The 24,137-nt window shown below is 36.1% G+C and overlaps 1 protein-coding gene across 7 annotated transcripts in view; it reads right to left on the bottom strand.

Annotated features, from left to right (window-relative positions):
- The window catches only part of LOC139124895 (talin-1-like), a 162,942-nt gene that overhangs the window by 74,258 nt on the left and 64,547 nt on the right, over positions 1-24,137 (bottom strand). For all 7 annotated transcript variants that reach the window (XM_070690997.1, XM_070690999.1, XM_070691001.1 and 4 more), the window contains exons 4-5: positions 13,771-13,845; positions 3,072-3,126 (exon numbers count right to left, since the gene is read on the bottom strand). In XM_070690997.1, coding sequence (XP_070547098.1) covers positions 3,072-3,126; positions 13,771-13,845 — 130 coding nt within the window. The remainder of the gene's footprint in view (positions 1-3,071; positions 3,127-13,770; positions 13,846-24,137) is intronic.

Genomic DNA, 24,137 nt, shown 5'->3' with positions numbered 1-24,137 from the left:
AGTCTGGGCATTTGATTGTATTACTATTCTGATCATTATGACACAGTGGGCTCAATTTAATACATGATCCAGGTATTGAATAACATCTTTGCTTTGGAGCCTGGATCACAAAACTAGAAATCTTGGATACAAAAAATAAAATCACAGGCCAGTATCTGTTTTAAATCACCTCGTTTCATAATGCAGAATAAAAATTGGGGATCAACATGCAAAATTTGGTTATAGAGGAACATATAACAAAACTAGAAATCTTGGTTACAAAAAATAAAATCAAATTCGAATTCAAAATGGCTGCCATTTCTATGTTAACTCAATAGGAACAATTAATTTTTTTATTGTCACAAAAATAAGCGTATGAAAATTTTAGTTACTCCATGAGCTTCAAAATGAGCCCCAACAAAAAGAAACACAAGTGGTAGATTGAAAAAACAGTAAAAGTTAGAGAGTCTGAATATCTGTCCCTAAGGCGCATTCAAGCATAGCAGCAAAAATCACAAAGTTTTCAGTTTTTGTACTTGGAGAACAGGTACTGATACATCCACTGGCTATATAACTGCATGCAGAGGGCATCATTAGACATACAAAAGATGAAAAAAGAAGAAATATGATTTCACCACATGGATGTGGTTGGACTTGGTCATTTGGCTTAATGTTGTCTTATTGGTTATTCCGTATAATGAAAAAGCAAATCAGAGATGTTCGTACATCAAGTCTTCTAAATGAGTATAATTCAGACAAAGTGGGGAAGCAGCAATGCAGAACAATCTTATCATCTTACTATACTGAAGACAATTTGTCCTTCATTATGGATGAATGGTCATTCATAGATCATACAAATTCATTTGAAGTCAGAACAGGGGAACAAATTCTAATTTACGACAGTGAAAAACGTTTTGAAGAAAAGCGTTACAAGTTTATGGTTGCAAAAAACAGATTTCAAACAAATAGTAGAGCAAAAACTATTTTAATGGCTTTTTTGACAAATAGAATGAACCAATACTCTTTACTGTGTGATATACATATATATATATACTGTGTGATATTTCTCAGTGCGAGTGAAAAACGATTTGTTGAGATGGCATACATGTATTATTAAAAATCTCAACCCATACAGTATTAGGAATACCGGTCCTTTCGTGATAGAACTCATAATAATGAAATATTCAACATAAATTGTACAATGAAATAAAAGAGCTCGGGGGTAAAGCTAGTGCTGATTTTACGACTAACTATGCAGAAAATGTGGAGAAACGAGGAGGATATCTTAGTGTGACAGTATAAATACAACATTAAATACGCCTTGTCGTCAGACTCCTGGTTCAAAAGTCGCTCAGCGTGCTGTAATTCATCTGGGCATAATTGGACAAGTTACATTCAAGCCTAATTCTAATGGAAGGCTGCTGTCCTGCCCAAACTGTCAGAAAAGACACACATGAGGTTGTAAATCAATATCTACTTAAGCAGTGGTGGAGTTCTGACTGTGAACTCAATTCACATGATGTCCAGTCCATGTCTGAGAACGAAATGATGTATTGCCATGCACAGGTGAATGTATCCAGTGTTTTCCCAGGTGGGTACGACCTGAATATCACCTTGAACTTCGCCTGTCTTTGTACATGTACGCATGATTCATCATGATATCTCAATGAAAAATGTAATACTTTGAAATATTGATCATTTAAACATATCGTAAAATCCATCACAAAACAATATTTTATGTTGTCAGTCATATGATGCAAGGTTAACATTACAGTCACAACCATCGAAAAGATTTGTGTCTAAAATGGTATATGTCCTTTGTATTATTTCACTGCTATATTTCTTTGCATTTAATAAGATTTGAAAATTTTAAACAAGTGCTATAATAGATCAGATTATTTTTGGATGGAATATTGAAATTTTTGGGTATGCAAAAATGACACTATTAAAACTCATACCATGTGCAGTTGAGTGGTATTTGCGTCATGCGCAGCAGTGGCTTGTCAATGTCAGATTGTTGCACACAATTTCAGCAAGTGTCCTAGGACAGTCAGGATTTTCTTATGGGTTTTCACATGACAGAAAAATTTCATATCCCAAGGTATACAAACCTATATTACCGATACAGGTCAAGCAGTGAAAATTCCCAGTGTGACTAACTATTGCTGTTCCAACATTCAAAATGTTCCTTAGGGGTAGCCCTTGTTATAGCAGCAGCTGAGACTACTGTCACTGTCAAGCAAACACACACACTCATGGCTTGTAATGGTGCAAGCTTTTAAAAATAAATGTTCATAAATAGCTTGGAGAGTTGCTCCAATGTCTTTAATTAAAAGAGAGACATAAAATAGACAAGAAAGGTTACTAACCCCTTTTCTTGTGTTTGCATACTGAATGAATGTAATGTTGATGTAACTTTCAATACATACAGAGCAACTGAAGTCATGCTACGTGTATTTTATGATCACATTGGCTGTGTAAAGACAGCACAGAACATTGTCATTGTCTCGTTTCAAAAGATCCCAAGTCTTCATTTGTCTTATATCGAGTCAAATCTGGCAAAAATTCAAACTGCTTATATTTTCCTACCAAGTTCCAATAACACTGAAAATCTCCCGGAAGACTCCTTGTTATCATTTAAATATCCCAAATATATTAAATTTCCCTAGATACATTTATATTTCCAAAGAATAACTTTAATGTGAAACAAGATAAATGAGATACATAATATTGTGAAATTGATGTGTACAATATGACTTTGTGTGCTTGTGGATCTTACGCATTGTTTGTTTCTAAGTGTGTAAGTGTTGTAAGCTCATGCACTAATTCTGATTTTCCTGCTCGACAAAAAATGTATTGCAGGCAACATTTTGTCACCAGAAGAAGTGATCAATCAGACACTTTTTTGACGACAGTTTGTCAGTCCATGCCTCATCACCTCGAAAGATCATGTTTTGACAGCATAAGAGACAGTAAGAGAGGATCTCTGACAGTAACAAGTTAGAAATTCTGAATTGGGGATATTATGCCAATTTGCCTTGACAGTTATGGTTGCTTTCTTCAATTGCAGAAGCTCAGATGACAAAACTTACCCAGACGTGCGCAGATAGTGATCACAATCTGACTGACTATGTGGCTGTCATCGATCTGTAATGGAGACAGAAACAAAACTATTAGAATGCATGAAGTATGAAAACTTACTGACATTGCAGAATGTGTGCATACCAGTACATCACCAAGAGCTGTACAGTAATTGGAAGTCTTCAACATCACAATATATGCACATGTTATAAACCTGCTCTAGGCAGACGAGGGACTTGAGTTCACATACCAGGACACTGTTTTGTAGTGTCAAAGCAGATGGTAGCAAGTTATTGACTGATATATGTGGACACTTGCAGTTGCTTTTCTCGTGTTCTCATGACAACAGATACACTAAGTCTACCTTGTTGAGCTGGTTGAAGATGACCCAAAGCTAGGCTTGTACACACATCAAAATTTAAATAACTTGCAAACTATACATGTACACACCTCTTCATATCTTTAATTGTCAGTGCCATGATAAATTATGATTAGCTTTGTGTAATCAATGTCAAATGTAACACAGAACTGTATGTTGTTTCTTTAGGAAATTGAATGAAAATTTCTCCATATACAAATCAAGCCCATGTTTTGCTCATCCTTTGCAACACATTAAAACAATTATCACTTGAAATACATGAAAATGAAAGGAATAGGTGCCGGATTAGATGAACACAACAAGGTACACAAAATGACAAAACAAGGAAACTGGACATGTACTACAGATGATCAACTGGTACAGAATTGCAACAACATATTTGCTGTACCGGTAGATCGTGTGATATTTTCAAATAGTAGCATCTGGACAAGTGTTTTCTCGATGACCAAGAGGGTGGTAGGAAGGTTTGTTCTGAATAAATTATGCAAATATAAGTTATGCAAATCAAGGTATTTGCAAATTAAAGTTATAGCCCTGATCACATATTGATTTTAAATGTTTAAATATCACTTTCTTGCTCTTTTCCATCCATGTTTAACATATGTCAAGCTTCAACATATCTTTCACACTCCCATCACAGAAGTCCAGCTTTGTAATCTGGAGGTAAACTCCAGTTGATAGTCTTTCAGCCAGCAGGTAATGGGTTACATTAACTCTGTTGTTACATCATATGCACCAATCACAGTGCAGAATGCAATCAATATACAGATCTCATGAAAGAGAAAGACAGAGTGGGTATTTGTGCTCACTTTCTGGGAATTTTTCTATATAGGGGATTTGTGTAATCGTACACTTTTGAGAAAACAATGCAGTGTGCACATTTTTACGACAACATGGACAGATCAAGAGAAAGCATTATAACTTATTTTTGCACTTGCCCTAAAACGATATGTAGGCATTAAATATCTATACGGAAACAAGATTCTGACTAAATGGACGCTGTCTTTAGCTCTGCCCTTGCACCATCTGTATCCTGTCCACATCATTAATACTTACACCAACAGAATCCTGTCCACACCATCCTGCTTCGCAGGAACACAATTACACAAAATGCCAGGATCTCACTCCAGATAGGATGCACGTCTCAGTGCAATCTTGAGAACAGTGACTGAAATTCATCTCATACAAACTACTCTGAGGAACAACTCAGGGTCCATACAGTCAAAGAAATTTGAAATTAAGTGCTTTTTCAGCAAATGTTCCAGGCTTTCTGAAATATTGCAGGTGGCTTATCCAAGATTTGATTTGATTTTAAAAGACTTTTCAACTACTTTCCAGGTGGCTTTCAAATTTCAAACTGTCCTGTCCTGCATATTGACCTTGTACACTGCATGTATAAGCCTGGTCAGTTATTGCAACATGACACAAAAGGATCAGACAAGGAAATGCACAGTCAAGGAAGACAATGTAGCTATACAAAGAAATTCAGTAATTGTCCACATACACCTTTATTCTAGTTTTTTATTTACTCCAAATTTAAAAATAAAGAATATAAAGTCAGATTTCAGTATCACTATCTTGTCTCCCTTTAAGTGCATTGAACATGAATTATTTCCTATTACAGGCACAGCCTGGGCTTGAACACAGGAAACTTCATTATCAATGCACCAGGCTCATTTGCCTCTGTAGATCGTCTTTTATAATGGACAACTCAAATTGAATTTGAGGACAAAGCCTGCATATCTCCTCTTGTAAGTGATGGCCCTTGCATACTTAATGGGGAATACTTGATTTGACCAGCTGTGTGTATTTTAACTAGCGATAAAAGTTGCATGAATGCCAGCATTTTGAGATAATTTCTGAAGTAGTAAACTGGAGACAGTTGGCCATCTGGGCTGATGCAAGTAATCAAAGGCCTTAAAAAACAGTTCAGTTTATGATACTAACCTCAATTCTTGTAGATTGATTCTTCTATATGGTCAAGATCAAAAGAAATAGGTTACATGTTCACTTTTGCTGAATAATATTAGTAATGTCCTGTTGGTTCAAAGAACATTTTCTCAGTTTCTGTTCTTTCTCAAGCTTCAACAGATATTGGTGACCTGGCATAATATGCTCCTGGGCTGATTCACTTACACAGATGGCAATACCTATGGATTCCCAGTGTAAATTGCCACTGATCTCTAGCCATTCCATGGCCTACAAAAGGGAAAAGGCCCAGCAAAGAATCTCCTCATTAAGTAATGCAATGTAAAATTAAATTAGATTTTGTTTGAGAGAAATTGGTGTCCGTATATTACATCTACTGAATGCATATAAACTTAATTAAATGAATGGCTCTGTTGCTTTTGTTTACTCTTTGCACCCAAAGAACAAAACTAGCCTTTCACAGCACAAAACATTTAAAACATCTCCTATTTAGGACATATCTTTGTCCAATTTTCATTCCAGAGTGATAGGCTTACATGTACTTCACAGGTACTCATGGGATATTTGTCACAGACAGTATGTAAAATTTTAATGAATGCACGGACCGAAGGTCAAACACGAGAAGCCTCACTGGAAATCATGCACAGGAGATAATACCTCACTGTAAAGCTCTGGTCACATTTTGCTGATTAAATTAGTGTTTGCTGTTAACTTTGTAACATCCAAGCACAAAATTGCAGCAAATGGGTTCAAGATTGCAGCAAACCTGGCAATATCACTGATGTTATCTACAACAAGAACAGACTGAGGTCCTGTGTGGTTTCTGGACACTTATTGAGACAATGTCTGGAAATCAAACAATTATATCTCCATTAGCGTTCAAGCAAACTGTGAAACAATTTTGTTCAGCAGGGCGGGTTAGAAAAGATAGTGACTGATTGAGTTCATACACGACACCGTGGAGCCTTAGTTGGTGGTGAAACAGTTATCCCCTGAGAACAATGGATAACACCTACGCAATGATAAATGTCCATTGGTTAATAAGCCGCATCACTTTTCTGAACATTGAATGGATTAAATTGGAAGATTAAATGCAGCACTTGTCATTTTGAAGTCAAGACTATTTCTTTTGAAAAAGGACTTCAATTTGAAATAGTCTGAGCAACTATTCCTTAGATAGACATGGCAACTGTCAGAGTTATCATCAGTACAAAATGTAAAATATCTGAATCAATTCATAATGTTCAACATCATTACTGTAGCAAATGTTTCCATGCAGGGTTCACTATACACCAAAACACCTCTTGGTATGAGCATAGCCTTGCGCTGTGGTCTGACAAGTACGTGTTATGTTTACCCAAATACAAAACAGGATTAAAAGATTATCACCAATCTATGGTCAAGGAATTTGATGCAAATTATCAGGCCCGCGATGCACTGTACTGGCACTAAGCATTCAACTTTGGAAGAAAATAGTGAAAAAATTAAAAATCAAAATTTTTTGCTAGTTCAGCACTCCTGCCCACACTGCTGCTCTGCATACTGATCATCTTAATGTATCCAACTTGTCAATGACCATGCTTCTTATCTACTAAGTACTCTATCCCTTCACTGTGTGGCAACTAAAAGCAACTTTATCCGCAGTTAAATGGCAACTGTACAGCTGTCCCTCTGCAAAGCTCAGCTGATTATGCCCGGAATTCATAATTGCTGCGGAATGCTGATGGTCCACGGAGCAACTGTCACAACCACAGCCACATCCTTGGAATGTATAAACTAGCTTGTTATTTTGAATTCAATTCCTTCTCATTTGCTAGACTAAGAGAAAAAATTTCAATGTGGGAGACTGAAGTACCAACTGGGATGTGCAGTTCAGAAACAATATACCGGTACAATACTATGAGGCTATGAGCAGACTCTTTTATCATTTTCTCGTAGTCATGTAGGTGGACAGACAATACAAAAACCATCTCGATCTGAAATGCATGGTCACATTTGAACATTCAAGGTGGTCTTAGAACAGGCATGCAACAATGAAACCACACTAATACACAGTCCAATTTGTGACAAACTGAGAATTAATCATCTGGATGTACAAGATAGCAAGTGAAAGAGGGAAGGATGAAAAGAACTGGCAATGCCAATGCATAAGTTCTGACGGGTGTAGCATGCTAGCAGGGTACGCTTACCCATTCCGGACACCTGGTACCACCACTAACTATCAGTGGTTCAGGATGGTCCTACTTAAATTTGTAAATCTCAAATGTCCCGTGGACCTGGTAATGTATTACCTTGAATGAAAATGATTATTGGACCAGTTTAATGTCATATTCTCAAGCATTTACATGCACTTGAAAATCTTGAAGACTATTGTCCTAGCTACGCAGTACACACTTTACTGACTATTACCATAACATACTCTGTGAAGGTTCATGGAGAGCTTGCATTCAAATTATGAAAGTGAAATACCTTTTATGGTAATTGAAATACCTTTTATGGTAATTTAACTTCTTCAATTTTTTTGTGCTCGACATTTGGAAAGGTTGAAAAGCTTGTAAAATGCGCCAATGTTATCTTGTTTAATACATTCTCTTTCTAGAATGCTACTTTAAGATCATTATGCCTCGCCTTTCAAGTCTTCTTTTATTGGTTCACTCACCTTGAAAAATATTGAATATGACTTACAAGGTGACATCATACCTGGATTGGATAATTGGATGGTCCCTTATATAATTATCATATAAATTAAAAACTGTAATGTATTGCCCATTTCATGTATCGCTCTTAAGTCTTTCATTATCCGATGAAGATGTCAAGAAATCACCAAGGCAGTTCAGTGCTTGGTTTGATTTACTGCCGTCAGAAAATTCAATTTGAAATTCAATAACATATGTCTTGCATAGATGATTTTTTTTCTTTCCATTTAAGATAAAAACTGGCCAGTGATAACCACGTAATGGAAATTTGGGAAGCCATCTCTTAAGTCAGTTGACTAAGCTGATACATATTAAGGATTTAAAGCCTTAAATATGAACTTCACACATGACTGACTATACATTTGGTAATTAATACTTGCATACAACCTTCAATGCGCAAGTGCACCCGTATGACCCCATCTGAAGATGTGATTAAATTCTTAATGAAATGTGACCTGTTTGCATTGCAGGTCTTATGTCAAGTATTGATCTATTCACAATTCACAGTACATATTTATATCAGAGAATGCTGCTAAATGGTGGGCATGTATCATGGCGTCATTATTTACCAGACAGAAACTTTTTTAATAACCATTTTTAAAACAGAATCTATAATTTATAATCTTTAAATAAAACTGCAACACCAAACTAACTTTCTAAAGCTTTAGGTATGATGGTCACAGTAGATAATTCTGCAGTATACTGTATTTCATTTGAGATAGTGAATGTAAAATCATGTGGGCAGGAGTCTCAAATAACGCGATTCAGCATTACATATTTTTCAGATGGTGCATGTGTAGGTATGTGGGCAGCATGAACCATTACAATGACATAAATATTACTATATTACTCATTTGTGTAAGAGGATAGCATATATTCCCAGTTGTACCTTTCTTGGAGAGGTTTACTGTGCCATCAACATCTCCCCAAGTAAGGTGTACAAAACAAATGGCCTGCCATTTTACTGAAGATGAAATACAGGAAGAAAGCGCAGGATCAAATGATTGCGTTGTAAGCGGGAACATTTGTTGGCAGGCATTCTGAAGAGAAGCAGGAACTGCCTGGGTATTATCTCTACACAGAACAAGATCCCTCTATGCAGGATGACATCTGATGTGCTGACAAGATAGAATGATAAATTAACCTGATCTAATGGGGGTCAGCCATCTCCCATTCACCGCTAACCTTGTTATCAACAAGAGGTGTTAATACACATGCTGTGGGCCACAAGTATATTCTGCATTGAACTGCTGATGACACCAGGGTCTTTCCGTTCCAAACACATATGTACACACTAGTAATCTTATCTACACAGCATCCAATCTTAATTTTCAGGAGTTTTGAGTAAACTTAACAATTACTTCAAGTAGGTTGACTTTTTCAGGAAAGAATTTCAAAGTTCATCACTTGACAGTACCCACCGCACGTCCCAGGAAAATACAACATTGAATGAAATACATCAGTTTTGTCAATTTTGTTGTACAAATGAGCGACAAGGGAAAGCTCAAGATATCACACTCCAACATCAGAACCTGTGCAAGCCTTGGCAATATAATGATTCCACAACTTTTTGAAAATGATTCAAAAGAAATATCACTTTCAAGCTAATGTTGATAACTGGCAAACGTAACAGCAGTTCTGCATGTAAACGATAACTCACATGATTTACATCCAAACGTCCTCATTGTAGTGATTTACTTTACATATATTCAAGTTGTCTGTGATGGCTGCAATCATACCACAGCACCAAAATGATGCTGTATCAACCAAACAGGTATCATCATGATGTCATAACTAAATAAGAATACATAGAGAATATACAGAACAGTCGGGCTGGTAAAGAACATTGGTGTTTTAACATAAATAGCAAAAATGTTTTAACATAAATAGCAAGTTTTTGGTAACCTTATAGAGAACATGGACAACGCATCTTGTCATGTACATCAATAGAACTTAATTGCTGCAAAGCTGGAAGTGTCACAGTACCATGTATGCCCTAGCAGATATCAATGCACCGACACTATGCAATTCTAATGGCACAGCATAAACTTTGCCTCAAAAGTACAAATGTCATACCCTGACCTGGAGTCCGGTGTAAATTTAGCCTATTACGGTAAATTTGCATGAATTAAAAGGAGTTTACTTGTACTTTATCCTAGAGGAAATAGAGTCTGCCGATGAATCCTGTCACTTTTCTGATGGTGCTTGTGACTGGGCAGGAGACTGTATACATCACATAGTCAGATGGGGCAAACTTAGACAATCATCATTCTAAAAATTGATCATGCAACGTAGAGCCAGGTTAAAAATGTTCTCCCCAAAAGTAAATTTATAGCATTTTAAGTTTAAATAAAGAACTTACACAATGAAAGGCCTAATTACATTACACAAACATCAAAATGGTATTTTCTGCAATCCACACAACATCAATACATATGATATTACTATTACAAAGCATTGTAGTTGTACATTTTCTACAAACCAAATATCATCATCAATTTCCAGTAAAGAATATTGATAGAAACTAAGTTTCACATTTTCCAATTATTTGAAAATTTCATCATTGAAATTCAGAGCATACAATATGTAACACAAGTGTGCCATGGAATCATGACCTGAACAGCAACATCCACCGGTACATGGAATACTCAGCAGATACACCTCAAGGGCTGTCGGGAAATCTTCACCAATAGGCGATTTCGCGAGTCCTGAAATACATGTATTACACTCAACTTTGTTACTTAATCCTCTTTCTTCCAAGTGGCATTTATTTCCATGGTTTCTTTCCAACTCTGGTCTGCTCTTGTATGTTACAAACAAACTTATACAAACCACTAATATACATACAGAACTCAATATCTTGAGCATACGGTGTACATGGCAGAACACAAAACACATTGACAATGTTATCACTGCTTTCCATACAGTATTTTTATATATTTGGAGCACAACTATGACACTGGTTTATTGAGATGCAAACTATTTTTCGCCTCTTTGCCATCAGGATCGGGAGAGCCAATACTGGAGTACTGCTGTACCATGGCTGTATGTCCATTGAAGAATCAGAGAGCATTTCCCACAGCTCCCCAACTGCAATTACAATAAGCCTACAAGTCCCTTGAGCAACGCCAACTAAACTAGGGCCAAAGCAATTTATTGCTCACCACTCCACTCCGTTAATTTGTAATTTTGAAATAACTCTGGATTAATGGAGCAAGTCTATTTGGAGATCTTAAGAGTGATTTACAGCACGTTAGTCATAGAGAGAGGGGCCCTGTTGTGGTTTCTGAATACCAGCAAATATGGCCGACGACATCATTCGTAAAGGTAAAGATTTACTTTTTATTGGAAAAGTACATTCCATCTAAATATGTTCACCTAGAGGTGACAGTTCAATCATTTACCTTCCAGTAAAAGTATTTACCCTGTTTAAATGCCATGGAATAGAGGTATTTCCTACATTCCAATGTTTACAACATGACCCTGACATTTAATACCAACAGACGATTCTCCTATGGAAAGTTTACAAATGGCAGCCATTACCAATTTTGATCAAACAAATAAAAGATGGCACGATATGAATCCTATTATCATTTTAGTGAGATATGAATTCTATTATCATTTTAAGTATCAATAATCTACATACAGGACGGTTATCAAGAACCATTAAACCTCTGAATTCATTTGGTATGAAGGTATTTTATTTGCAGTAACATATTTCAACTGTCATAATACTGATTAACAGTGAATACAGCAAGATCTGTATTTCAGTTTTGAGTTGCAGTACCTGTCAAAAACAATTTTAAACAGTTAACAAACATGCATTTGTTGCAAAAAACTGAAGCTGTGCATTGACTAAGATTCTAGTTATGCTGAAAATGAATACATTTACATATTCTTCACATGATTTAAACTAATCAACTTCAGGTATTCTTCATGCGTACTGTCTGAACAGGATGGCACCATGGTGTAATTTAAATACTTGATGTGAACACCAATTTATCATCATCTACTGAGTTAACCCTTCACTCCATTCCCACTGTGGACATCCCACTTTGCTTCAGAAATCAACAAAATGTGACAATAAAATAGAGTTATAAGACTTCAACATGAAATCAATCGCTGAAGAACAAGCATATCACTTCACTGGAAAAGGGGAAATTTGCCCAATCGGATTACAAGGCATCTTGCACCAGTGAAGCACCAGCACTTTACGTCTGAACATATTTCACAATTGTCTGCAGTAAATTGCACAAATGAACATAAACTGAAATGTTCAATATCAGTGTTTTCTACATGTACCGGTATGGTTCAACTAACATCTACATGCCAGTGTCTCCACAAAATTGTCTGTATAACAACTGACAACCTTATTCAGGATTGCACACATTTTTCAGCTATCTTAAGACCTCTATGAGATATACTGAACATCTGGGCACAAAGTAGTACTGTATGTACTTGAACTTTCACAAAGAATCCACAACTATCTAGGAGAAGTTATCAGCATATCAGGCATGAAGCTGAAACTGCAACAAATTTGAATGGACAATCGTACTTCTGTGTCAAACGTTAATGTACAATCAACTATCTCACAACACCAACAGAATGAAACTCTTATTTTGAGTTAGCCATGCTCCATGGCTCACCTGAAAATACCAAACATATGTCTGATTGACTCAAAGTGAGCATATATCTATAATAGCGGCAGGAAAAGCACAGTCACCTCTCCAGAATTGCACATCTTCACTTGTGCAGACACTGGCATACATGTACAGTCAGACAACACGACATGAGTAGATGAAATCAAATGAGGCCAAACACATTCAGAGAGACACACATACTTCCACTTGTTCAGATGGACAAAATGACCATCCAATAAACTTAAAATAACATTTATACTGGCAGTGTTACAACAATATCTCTGAAAGTCCTTTCATGAAAATATTCACACTTACTGAATTATACAGATTGTTTGTATTACATTTGGTATTTCTAATTTTAATACAACCAATTACATGTATCTATAGCTATCAGAACTTATTTCATCTAATTGAAATAGTTTTTTGCAAGAAAATTGAAAACAACTTCAAAATCAATACTTTTATTACTGCTGCTCACAGCACATGTTCTTGATAGTGTATTTTACATGTTTACAAACAAGCAAACAAAAACATGAGGCACTACACATACAAGTATTCACGCTCATTCACACATTGGAAGATGGGCATGACCACATCAGTGCTCCGCCACGCATGTGCCCAAGTGTATAGATTTATATGAAATATAGCCTACTTTGATTACTGGCCAGCTGTCGGAGACACATATCGTGCATGCTGGCCAACAGACTTGTAGGCAAAAATGAAAATTTATTATGGTCGAAACTGTGCACTTTGACTTGTGTCATTGTTTAGATTTACAGGTCAAAAATGTTAAATTGAATACGTTTCAGAGGAAATATTGCTACACCTGCACACTGAAGACACAAAAATTGGAATAACATTCATCAGTATACTGAGATAGTGTCACATGGGAAGATTACAACTTGACATAACAATGCTATTTATTTTAATAATGACAAATTTGCAGTATCATATCAATAAAATTTAACCAGCATCTCTTCCAAACTCTGAATAAACAATGAATCGTTGGTCAGATCATCAGCCATCACTGGCCACACTCTGTAAACCATGTGATTAATGGACTCACCATAACAGTTTTGATGGCTCCATCTAACATCTTCGCTCTCAAGGGGCGCATCTTCTTCTTGTATTCTAAGAGATCCTGTGTGCAGAGATGAGGCAGAAAATTTGATTAAGGAGCGAGTTAAGTCTACCCAATCTCTGAGCTTCTGTTCATTTCAAATTCTATGTTCCATCTGAGTGTCTGACAATATCGTTTCACTTTACAATTAATTTCTGGATTAGCCAAGAGCCCCAGATTAGGTTTACATAAATGAGCATACATTGATCCAAGTGTTTTTTTGCAAGGACTTATCACTCATAAAATCCTGCAAAAAATATATCACAGCACAGTTGACATTGCAAGGAAAAGCATAACAGTATATATTCATGACAGTATCCACATGTTTACATAATATCGGCTGTTTTGTCTTAGCGTGTATATCTATGCCTGTGTGAATAAATATAGGGCATTCAAGTATTCTATTTACAATTACTCGTTAATATTTATTATGGGGATGGAGAACGAGAGAAGAATGTTGGTAAGTGACTATTTTCAGTTTTGTCATTTATTTTGGAATAACAATCAGGAAAACTCATTCATAAGACATTAGAACTGTTTGATTTAATTGCTGCTAAAAATGTCTTGCAAACTGCATACTTGTATCAAGAAAATGTCAAAGGAATACAAATAGATGATGACGACACTGAAAGGGCACACGATGACAAGAATCGATTTCTGGACAGTTACTGATGCCCTTTTGTATATCACCCAGGCTCTTTTGTTCATCTCTGTGACATGGACATCATCTAACTAGGTTTCGACCCTCCAAAACTTCTGACATCCGTGATTAAAGAGGCAAGGACACGGTCACGTTGAATCCTATCTGCGCAGTCAAGACAGCACGGAATTGATCCACCACGCAGCGTAGGGCCATCAAGCGGCAACGGCAGCGATAAGGCCCGCAAAGTACAATGAATATCAATATCTTACTGAACCTCTTCCCAGCATAAAACAGCAAATCTTGTCTTGTAGATTGAATCAGACCTTTGCTTTATGAATTCAAAAGCACAATCTCCAAGCATCTACTATCTTATGTAAAATTCTAATCACTCCCTTGGCGAGTTAGTTCAACACAAACTAGCATGGCCGTGTACAGTTATTATCAACGCATTTTGTCTTGATCGATAAAATAAGTCTCACAGTGCTAGAATTTTCTTTCATTGTGTCTGTATTATCAATCTTCAAGTCTGTATAAAGAGGATATGCTTCTGAATGAAATATGCTTCTAAACAATCATCAATTTTTTTCACATGTACATTGTTTAGTATGCTTTCCTTCACTTTGGAAGAAGTGATGGCCAAAAATATTCAAACTTCATTCTACTTCCGCTAAGGCATTAATTTAGGAGTGATATCAATGCTAGGATTTTTTCCGTCTCCATTCTCTTTGGCAAGTTCCAACCTGACATACTGATTCAACATTTTCACTCAATTTTCATATAATTTTTCTGAAACGAGCCTCTGAATTATCATCCGAATGAAAGATGACAGTGTGCATGGCTTTGTGATTGGAAATGGATTGTCTTTTTGATTGGGCTTGAATTGGTACAAGAGCCGACCACACCTGGTTTAGCTGGCTGTGATGGAGGCATGGGGAAGGAGTCTGAGGACTTGAATATTCACATGTCACTGTAAATGTTTCATGACAAGCTGTGAATGCAGCCCTCTTACATGTAGAGTACCAGTTCACGGTCTGCTGCACACACCGTCATGAACTCCAATCTCTGATCCGTACCTCAAAGTACAAAAATGTACCTGCTCTCCAGGGAAGGTGCATTTTGAAAAAAAAGACATGCGCCTGTCCATCTTCTTACAAAATACCCTCACTGATGTAGAATCAATAAATTTGAAATTTTCAAATTAAACGTCACATTTGCTGGGATCATACACAATCCTACAAGGATTTGTGAAAAATTCCTGTTCCGTTGTTATTCTACTGTGGTCCAACATTAATCATTGTGATTTAGATGACAGTACATCGTGCGTTGCTATTGCATTTGAAATATCCAATTTATCATCCGAAATCATCCAGTTTTTGTGGATATAAGTGACTCAATAGCTATGATTTACCATTTTTTTTGCCATTCACTTGCTCAATTACAAAATCCTACTGCCAAGAGTTTCCCTTTCAATTTGATAAAATAATATTTACTCAAAGTTTTTCAAGATGTCTGGCTGTTTACTCGGTCAGTGAAGACTTTTGCATTATTGAGAACAGGAACTGCCATCTTGGCGACCGAAACATGTACCAGCATACTCTTGGGTATCCATGTATGCAAATCAGCCATCCTTCTCAAACAAAATGGCCCCACATGTCAGAACCTTAGCAATACTTCTTGTACGAACACGGCCATAACTGACAATATTGATGCCATTGGGAAATAAATTGCGGTCATAAATTCTTCAATAAACAAGAGGGACCAGAGCTGTCTTTTTTTTTTCTTCCATAATTTTTTTTCTTCCATAATTTTTTTCATTACTGGAACTCGAAAAAATCAGTGAAACAGGCAACAAAAATATCAATCATTCATAAATTTGTCACAAATGTACGATGTGGATCAGAAAGACTGAAAATACACTTTAAGTCTACAAATTTACAAGAAACATTCAAAAAATACCATTTTCTTAGAAAGCAAAAACCAGAAGTGTACCACCAGGGGCTATCTCAGTGACAGAGCTAGAAGAGATTTTCTACACCGTATTTTCAATTTTAATGCAAGACATCCTTAATGGAATAACATGAAGCGTGTCATTCAATTCAACAAAAGAGCAACATAAAAATTTTAAATGGCTGGTTTTTTATCTCAGTGACCCCAGCAGTACCATCACAATCAATCATAAACATTTATCCTCGTTTCACTTCTTCTAACACACACATTACCCAGTACTATGGGATGACATGGTACGACAACATATGACCCTACTCTTTCAACCAGTACAGTTTTTGTGAGAATCGAGTTTCAGTTACCATGACTCTGTGCAGAAGTGAATGCTACATTCGTCGCATGATAAGCATTCTTAAATAATGCTGCCATTGTTACAGTATCCTATCAGCCTCTTTCAGCGACTTCATGAAACCCTGTGACCTTGTCATGGCAACTTCATGAAACCCTGTGACCACCTTAAGTTTCGAGGAGCAACATGACAGGCCAGTTACTGTTATATAAATATTTACATACATATTACTTAGCAACATTAAGGTAACTGTTCACTATGTATATGCACAGCATATGTGCTTTCTCAGTGTTAAATTGTCTTTCTTAAACATGAAAATATTTATTGACTAAAACAAAGGCTTGAAAAGCTGGTCAATATCTTTGGATTAGATTGGAAGACAAGCAGGTGGCTTCTGTGGGAGACAAGTTCAAATCCAAAAATAAGATTACTAATTTCTTGTAATAATATCATTGCCCAGTTTGTTCATTTTAACCATGCAGTTCTGAGTTATATGACCAGCTATTCACTCATCTTGGTTGCCTGTTTTCACAGATGACATTTTTAGTTATTCTTGAGAAGATACACCCACTGTGATCTCATCCACTTCCTAGCTCTGCGTGCCAGGGCTGTGTGTGACCAGCATTATACGGCCTCCAACAGCCATAATGCCGGTAACACACAGCCCTGCCACGCTGAGCTAAACCACTTCCTTGGCACACATATCAATGACAACGTGCAACCTACTGATATTTCAAAACACAATTTTTTAACACCCTGAGTGACAGCTACATGACAAAACGTTGCCTATTTTCATAAAAAATTTCATGATTCACAAAAGTGTCTACATTTTATGTTTCCTTGCTTAGATATGAAAGTTCAAAAAAATTCATTTGATTCTGTAACTACATTTTCACAAGGTAGTTTCAAACCAGTTTAAGAATTTTCCTAAAATCTAGGTAACGCTGCCTCAGCCTCTGTCCAGGCCTCGCTTCATGAATTTTCCCAGCATTAACATCCAATATCAACAGAGTGCTCACTTCCTGAGAGCAAAACCCTTTTCAGCAAAAGCTTTCCACACCGAGAGGGGAAAAAATCCTCTTTTGTTCAGCAAGAAATTGCCTAGGGCAGGTAAGCTTTTGAGCTAAAACAAGAGACAAAGGCTCTTTTTAACAACTGCACAAATTTAAATCCCTGGAAAATATTGACCAACAATCAGTGTTCTTTATTGAGCCCAATTCAATTTTGGTGTTTGCTTTTGCCGAGATAGCGGAAATTTTATATTAGTCTTTGCCAGCTACTTGTCAAATTACAGATATTGCTTTTTACCCGTAAGGCTCTCCACTGATACCATGGTGAATTTAGATTTTCAAGAAATATATCAAATGATGATAGATATATAAATTGTCGATATCCTTTCTCAGTTGCAGTTCAGTGGTTATTCTAATACTCTCTTTTTTCAAAAGCATGACTTTAAAATATACTTGGATGCGAAAAGATGACAAAATTTCACCATGTAGTGTTTAATTAGGACATGTTCCTTGGAATGATCTTTAGTAGTGAGATACTGGTATGTTCAAATGATTATGAAATCTTCAATTGTACATTTTTGCAGCTATATATATACTCGATGCAAACCTTTTTTTCCTTGTAATGTCCCCTTTCCATGCCAGAGTTTGGCGAGAATTCAATTGTTATCAATGATGATTATGGACTGGTTTACTATAAATTGAGGAGAGCAGGATGACTGCTTGACTTCCAGACTTTGGTATATCCTTTTACTAATACTCAGGTGTTTGGTTCTTCATTCATGGAAATTGGGGTGAACTTGGGATAAAAGAATGATTCAAGTTACTGAAAACCACCCTGCTATAACTTGGAATGAGAAACGACTTGGATCATGGATATGTATTGCCTTGACCAGAAAGACTGGGAGACTGCAAACCAGCCAGGAAAGACTGATGCAAATGGTCACATGTCCGTTTTATTGATTTACGTTTGCATGCTTATCATGCTGGCCTTCTGTCTACATTTCTTGAGGTTAAATAAGTCTTCTCATCTACAACACACATCACTTAGACAAGAAAGTAAATGCACTCTGTAAGCAATTTGCCATTAGCCACATGGAGCCATGCAAATAGAGCACAAATTTTGCAAAAATTTGCGATCCGTAGATGGCTGCACTTGAAAGACACGGCCATCTTGCATTCAGGAATTGTTTTAAAATATGACATTTGTGCCTGGACTTACTGAGCCGTAGTTTTACTTATCTACTCAAGCAAAATACACTCAAATACATGGCCTCAAATTGTTTCCTAAAAATTTGCAGTTTAATCTTCAAAAATGTTGGAGAAAGTTTGCCATCCTACATAAAATGTGACACAGCTAAATTACTTCCTAGTGGCATGTGAAAATTGAAAACACATAGTGGTAGCTTTCAAGCCAACATATTGAACTTTTTCCATTGCTAAACTGCTGTCAAACCGACAGGTATATCCACTTCCTGACGGTGCTAGGCTTGTCTCTCTTTTTGGCTGTTCTTGTCAAAATATTTGTGACTAGAGAGAAACCTTGCACTTGCTTGATCTTGTAAATGCAGATCACAAGTAAAGTGCATGATTTTTATAGCTGAATATTCTCAGTCTGCAGACAGCAAGTCATTATCATGGATTTACATACAAAATACTCATAAATACACTTCGCATAACTAAGTACACTTCACATTTATTAAAGAAATTCAGCATCAGATAATTGTCAATGAACAGCAAGGGCGGAAAGCCACTGATATAGCTGACGTGTGGCTGCCACTTTCTTCAAAAAATGCCAAAAAATCAGAATTAAAATTTTATGTAAATATTAATAAAATTATGGTAAAGCAAGCTGGCATAATTAAAGGATTCCTACGAAAATGAAACCAACTCGATTGCCTATCACAATTTGCCATGTTTTTATTCACATCCTTAGCAGACCAAACATCGAATGAATGTTGCCAGAAATATGCATTTAATCGAAATGTCTAGCCATTTAACGTTTTTGACGTGAAAAAAATATGTATATATAATCCCTCACATTTTCAAAGTCAAATTATCACCTCAGTCCTGGCTAATGTCAGCATATTATTATTTTTTCTTCTGATACTAAACACACATGATTCTGGTTTCCTTCACAATAAAATTGCCAAACATTGTCTTGCACAAAAAAAGGAAAAGCGCATATTTCTTGTAATTTTGCTAATATTTGTAGTTACAGTACTACACTATAACATTTTTCTCTGCTATAGTGCTACATATTTCACTGCTACACTGTAACACTTTTTTCACTGCCACACTGCAACATTTTCACTGTTACACTGTAACATTTTCACTGCCACATCTTTCACTGCCACACTGTAACATTTTTCATTGATGTAAGATTTTCCACTGCTACATTGTAACATATTTCATTGCTAAACTGTAGCATTTTTTCACTGCCTAACTGTAAAATTTTTCATGGCTACACTGCAACATTTTCACTTCTACAATGTAAGTTTTTCCTTCGCTACATTGTAACATAAATGTCTCAGCTGCCATGCTGTTTGTATCAACTGAACTAGCAGCAACAGAGGCATCAAATCGGTGTATTGAATTTTTGGTTCTTGCCTGAAGGAATCTACAGGAATTATTCAACCCTAGAAGACTTCCATTTGCCTAATCAATTAATCATCAAAATCTGACAGGAATTCATTTTTCCATGGTACACTTGCAGCTGTCCAATGGTAAACCCCTCTTTTTTATGAAGCTGAAACCCCAGTTGGACCAACTTGAATCAATTAGATGATGTCAATGCACACAGTCACACCTAATATAAATTTACGCCCCAAGTCAAAATACATGTGTTGAACACAACACAACGGAACTTGCAGTCACACTGTCTGGATCTCACATAAGACACAAAAGAGGGGAAATTCAGAAACTGGACGACCATCCATTTGCAAAAATTTCTGAGCCAAAATCATTAATTATGAATAAAATACCTTAATTCATCTCACATTCATATAACTTCTGAATTTTAAAATTCTCTAATATCATTTTTCTTTGTTTTGTACATGTGTTTGCATAAAATTTTCATCTTTTAAAATATTTAGAAGGAAGTTGGGACGTACACAAACACAAATTCAAAAATTTTGCACTTTCATAAACAGTACATTGATTGTACTATAGAGTCTTTAATGTCGTACAAAGGGCCAGTGATTCATTTTTCCCAACACTTCTTTGTTTCAAATTTCAATGTGCACATGTACATGAACAGTACGTGAAACCTGGTTAAGTGGTAATGAAATTTTACAAAACAATTCCTTGCAGCTTAAAAAAAGAACATTGGAGATTTTGTACAGTGAGAAGCTGGTACTTGTACTTAACCACTAGTTTTCATCTCACCATCCCAAAAATTAAATGTCATATCTCTTCACAAACACTGCTGTCTACATGAAGTATACATGCTTCAGCAAAGATTAGAAAAGCATGGCTGTTGTTGTGCTTATCCATCCTTTACTCTTTGTCAAATAAATTTTCAAACTGTTGACGAGATGAGCAACAACAACATGAATTTGATTCAGCAGAAGGGATATTTGAAGAGTCATCTCACAGGTTTTTTAAAGATTTTGAGTTTTGTCTCAGAATAATATTTGAACAAAGACATATTGGACTGACAGGAAATCAAATCACCAGTGGAAATTGTTCATGTTTGCATTAAATTAACACCAAATGCAAGTCTACTGGTTCATAAAATAGTGCAAGAGTGATGACATACAGAAATGGGACCAGTTTAAAGCTCTGAAATTCTTATATCCTTGTATGTGGGAAGTTTTAGGCTTGTATGTTCTGCAATAGCATTTTTTAAATTGAAAAATGCTTAATTAGCCAGATTTTAGATTTTACGAAAAGAATCAAATTTTGCTGTTCAAATAAATTTAGTACAAAGACAGCCCAAAATCAAGTTTGTTTTTTGAGAAAATTTGGAAAAATATGTGACTATGTGAATTTTTACTTTTTTGTGGGAACAATTTTCACAATATCATGCAGATCCAGCCCAAGCTAGTTCTGTTATCAGTACTGTAACCAATTCCTTATCAATTTTTTACACTACTTCCTAACCACTTCCACGTTTTAGCTTCGAAACCCTTATCACCACTATAGGGCCTCATAGGTCAAAGGTCGCACACTGGCAATATTCAGTTACATCTATTCATAGTACACATACACGTACAAGTTGTGAGCCTTCTGAAATTTTCACGTCTACATTTTGATGTTTCAAGTACACACTTTACCTTTGCATTGCTATGTTTTGGAACAATCCTACTGATTTTCTTTGGAGTGGTTGTGTCTACATTCATGGTATAGGGGAGTTCAAAGCCATAACTGGATATTTTGACATCAGTAAAAAATTTCAAGAAAGCCAGTCATTGTACTGGAAAGTTCTTTAAACTTCATAAAACAAAACTTCAGGAAATTTTAACGTTGAAACAATATGCTGTACTTATAGTCTTATTTGAAATTTGTGGATGATGTGAAGGACTATTTCCTATTGCAATGAAACTTTCATTCATTCATTCACATCTAATTTCACATTCCATGGAACACATTCTGAATATATATACCGGTATATATATAGAGAGAGAGAGAGAGAGAGAGAGAGAGAGAGAGAGAGCACATCATCATCATCACCATCATCATCATCCTTGCATATGTGTGTGTGCATAAGAGTGAAAAATATGCATTCTATCCATGTGTGAAATGTATTCCTTGAATATTCCAGGATCTTCCACTGAACTGACCTTGAGATCCTAAAAATAATACTCTGACATCAAATTCCGGATTTTCGAATTGGCTGAGGAAGTGAGTCTCCATGGATCAAGGCTGCATTGCAAAAATTCACTCTTGAATGAAACTGTACTGTCTACAGCAGGTCACTCAATGGACAAACAAAAGATGAATTAGCCTGTATGAGAACTTTCGTCTCACTGATTGAGAGGGGCAGAGGATTTGTGAGATTCTGGAATCTAAATATTGACATGGCAATTATCCCATGCTGTCAACAGTTCTATAGAGGAAAATTAACATTTAATATCTAATCAGAGATAATGGCCACGGCACAGGAATTGATTTTTTTTAAATCTTTCACTTCTGCAACGTAACCAAATTCAGAAGAGCGGCTCAACCTCTGAACCAAAGTGACTTATGATCTGTTTAGGCTTAAAATGCTTCTTAATCTGTGACAAGACTTGAAACTATGTTGGATCCTTTTAAATTTGTACCAACCATCAATCAAACTTACGCTTTCCAATTTCTTTTAATTAAGAAGCGTTTCTCTGCTGAAATTTTTACAGCGAGAGTGGCTATTAAATCATTATTTGCTGCACATTTCCAGAATACCATTTTAATTTCCTACCTCAACATATGATTGTGCAACACACAAAATTCAGAAAACAAATTTTGTTGCTTGCATTTGAGGATGATATTTTGGCAAAGCTCTACCATCTGACTTGATCAGCAATATGGCTTACTGAATTTCTTTATTATTTCTGTGAAATTTATATTTCTCAGTTTATCATTATATAGTGCTGAATCTTGGATAAAAAATATTCAGTATGTTACAAAGAAACTCATTGGCTGAGGGAAACAAATACTCGGAGAACACTATTGTGCATGTAAAACAGAATTTCATTGGCCACCTCAAATACTCAGATTCAGTGATATAAGCTATTCTGGATGTACAGATGGAATTCTATGGACTGTCTGATATACTTGAGCGATAAATATACACACTGCTGTCCTTTATTTTGATTTGCGCATATCAAGCCAACCTGATCAGGGATTGCGTGACTACAGATGAATGCGTGGGGCATATCATGCACTGTAATTTGTAATTAGATTTCAACATTGGCTTTTTTGTGTTAGTGAAACTAAATGTAAGAATGCAGAACTTTTCGGCGCATATCTGCAAATATTTGCTGTTGATTTGTGTCTGAAGCCACAGGGTATGTGCAGCTCCATTCAACAAAGCTGTTAATGAGCAAACCAAATGCATGATTTGCGACCAGTACTGTGACAAAACTTCATGAAAAATGTTCGCAGAACAACAAAAAGAAAATCTTTTGGGAAGTGTTTGCATGTAAAAAAATCTACAGCACATACAGCCTGATATGTGGCAGGGACTTCCACATCATAGGCATGACAAGAAAGAAAGCTAAAAACGACTTCCTGGTGAGCTTTACATTTCTAGCAACTCTACACTACTAACAGCAGGAAGTTTGCCCGGCATCCAAAAAGACTGGGTCTCTAAGAACAGACAGGAAGAAAAAAGGGCAAAGAGTTCTTTATGAAATTTGCTGCCGAAAAAAATCTGTTTTAACTGATAAAG

The sequence above is a fragment of the Ptychodera flava genome (assembly GCF_041260155.1).
Source record: "Ptychodera flava strain L36383 chromosome 23 unlocalized genomic scaffold, AS_Pfla_20210202 Scaffold_24__1_contigs__length_23054250_pilon, whole genome shotgun sequence".
Lineage (NCBI taxonomy): Eukaryota > Metazoa > Hemichordata > Enteropneusta > Ptychoderidae > Ptychodera > Ptychodera flava.
This window is presented reverse-complemented; position numbering and strand designations above follow the sequence as displayed.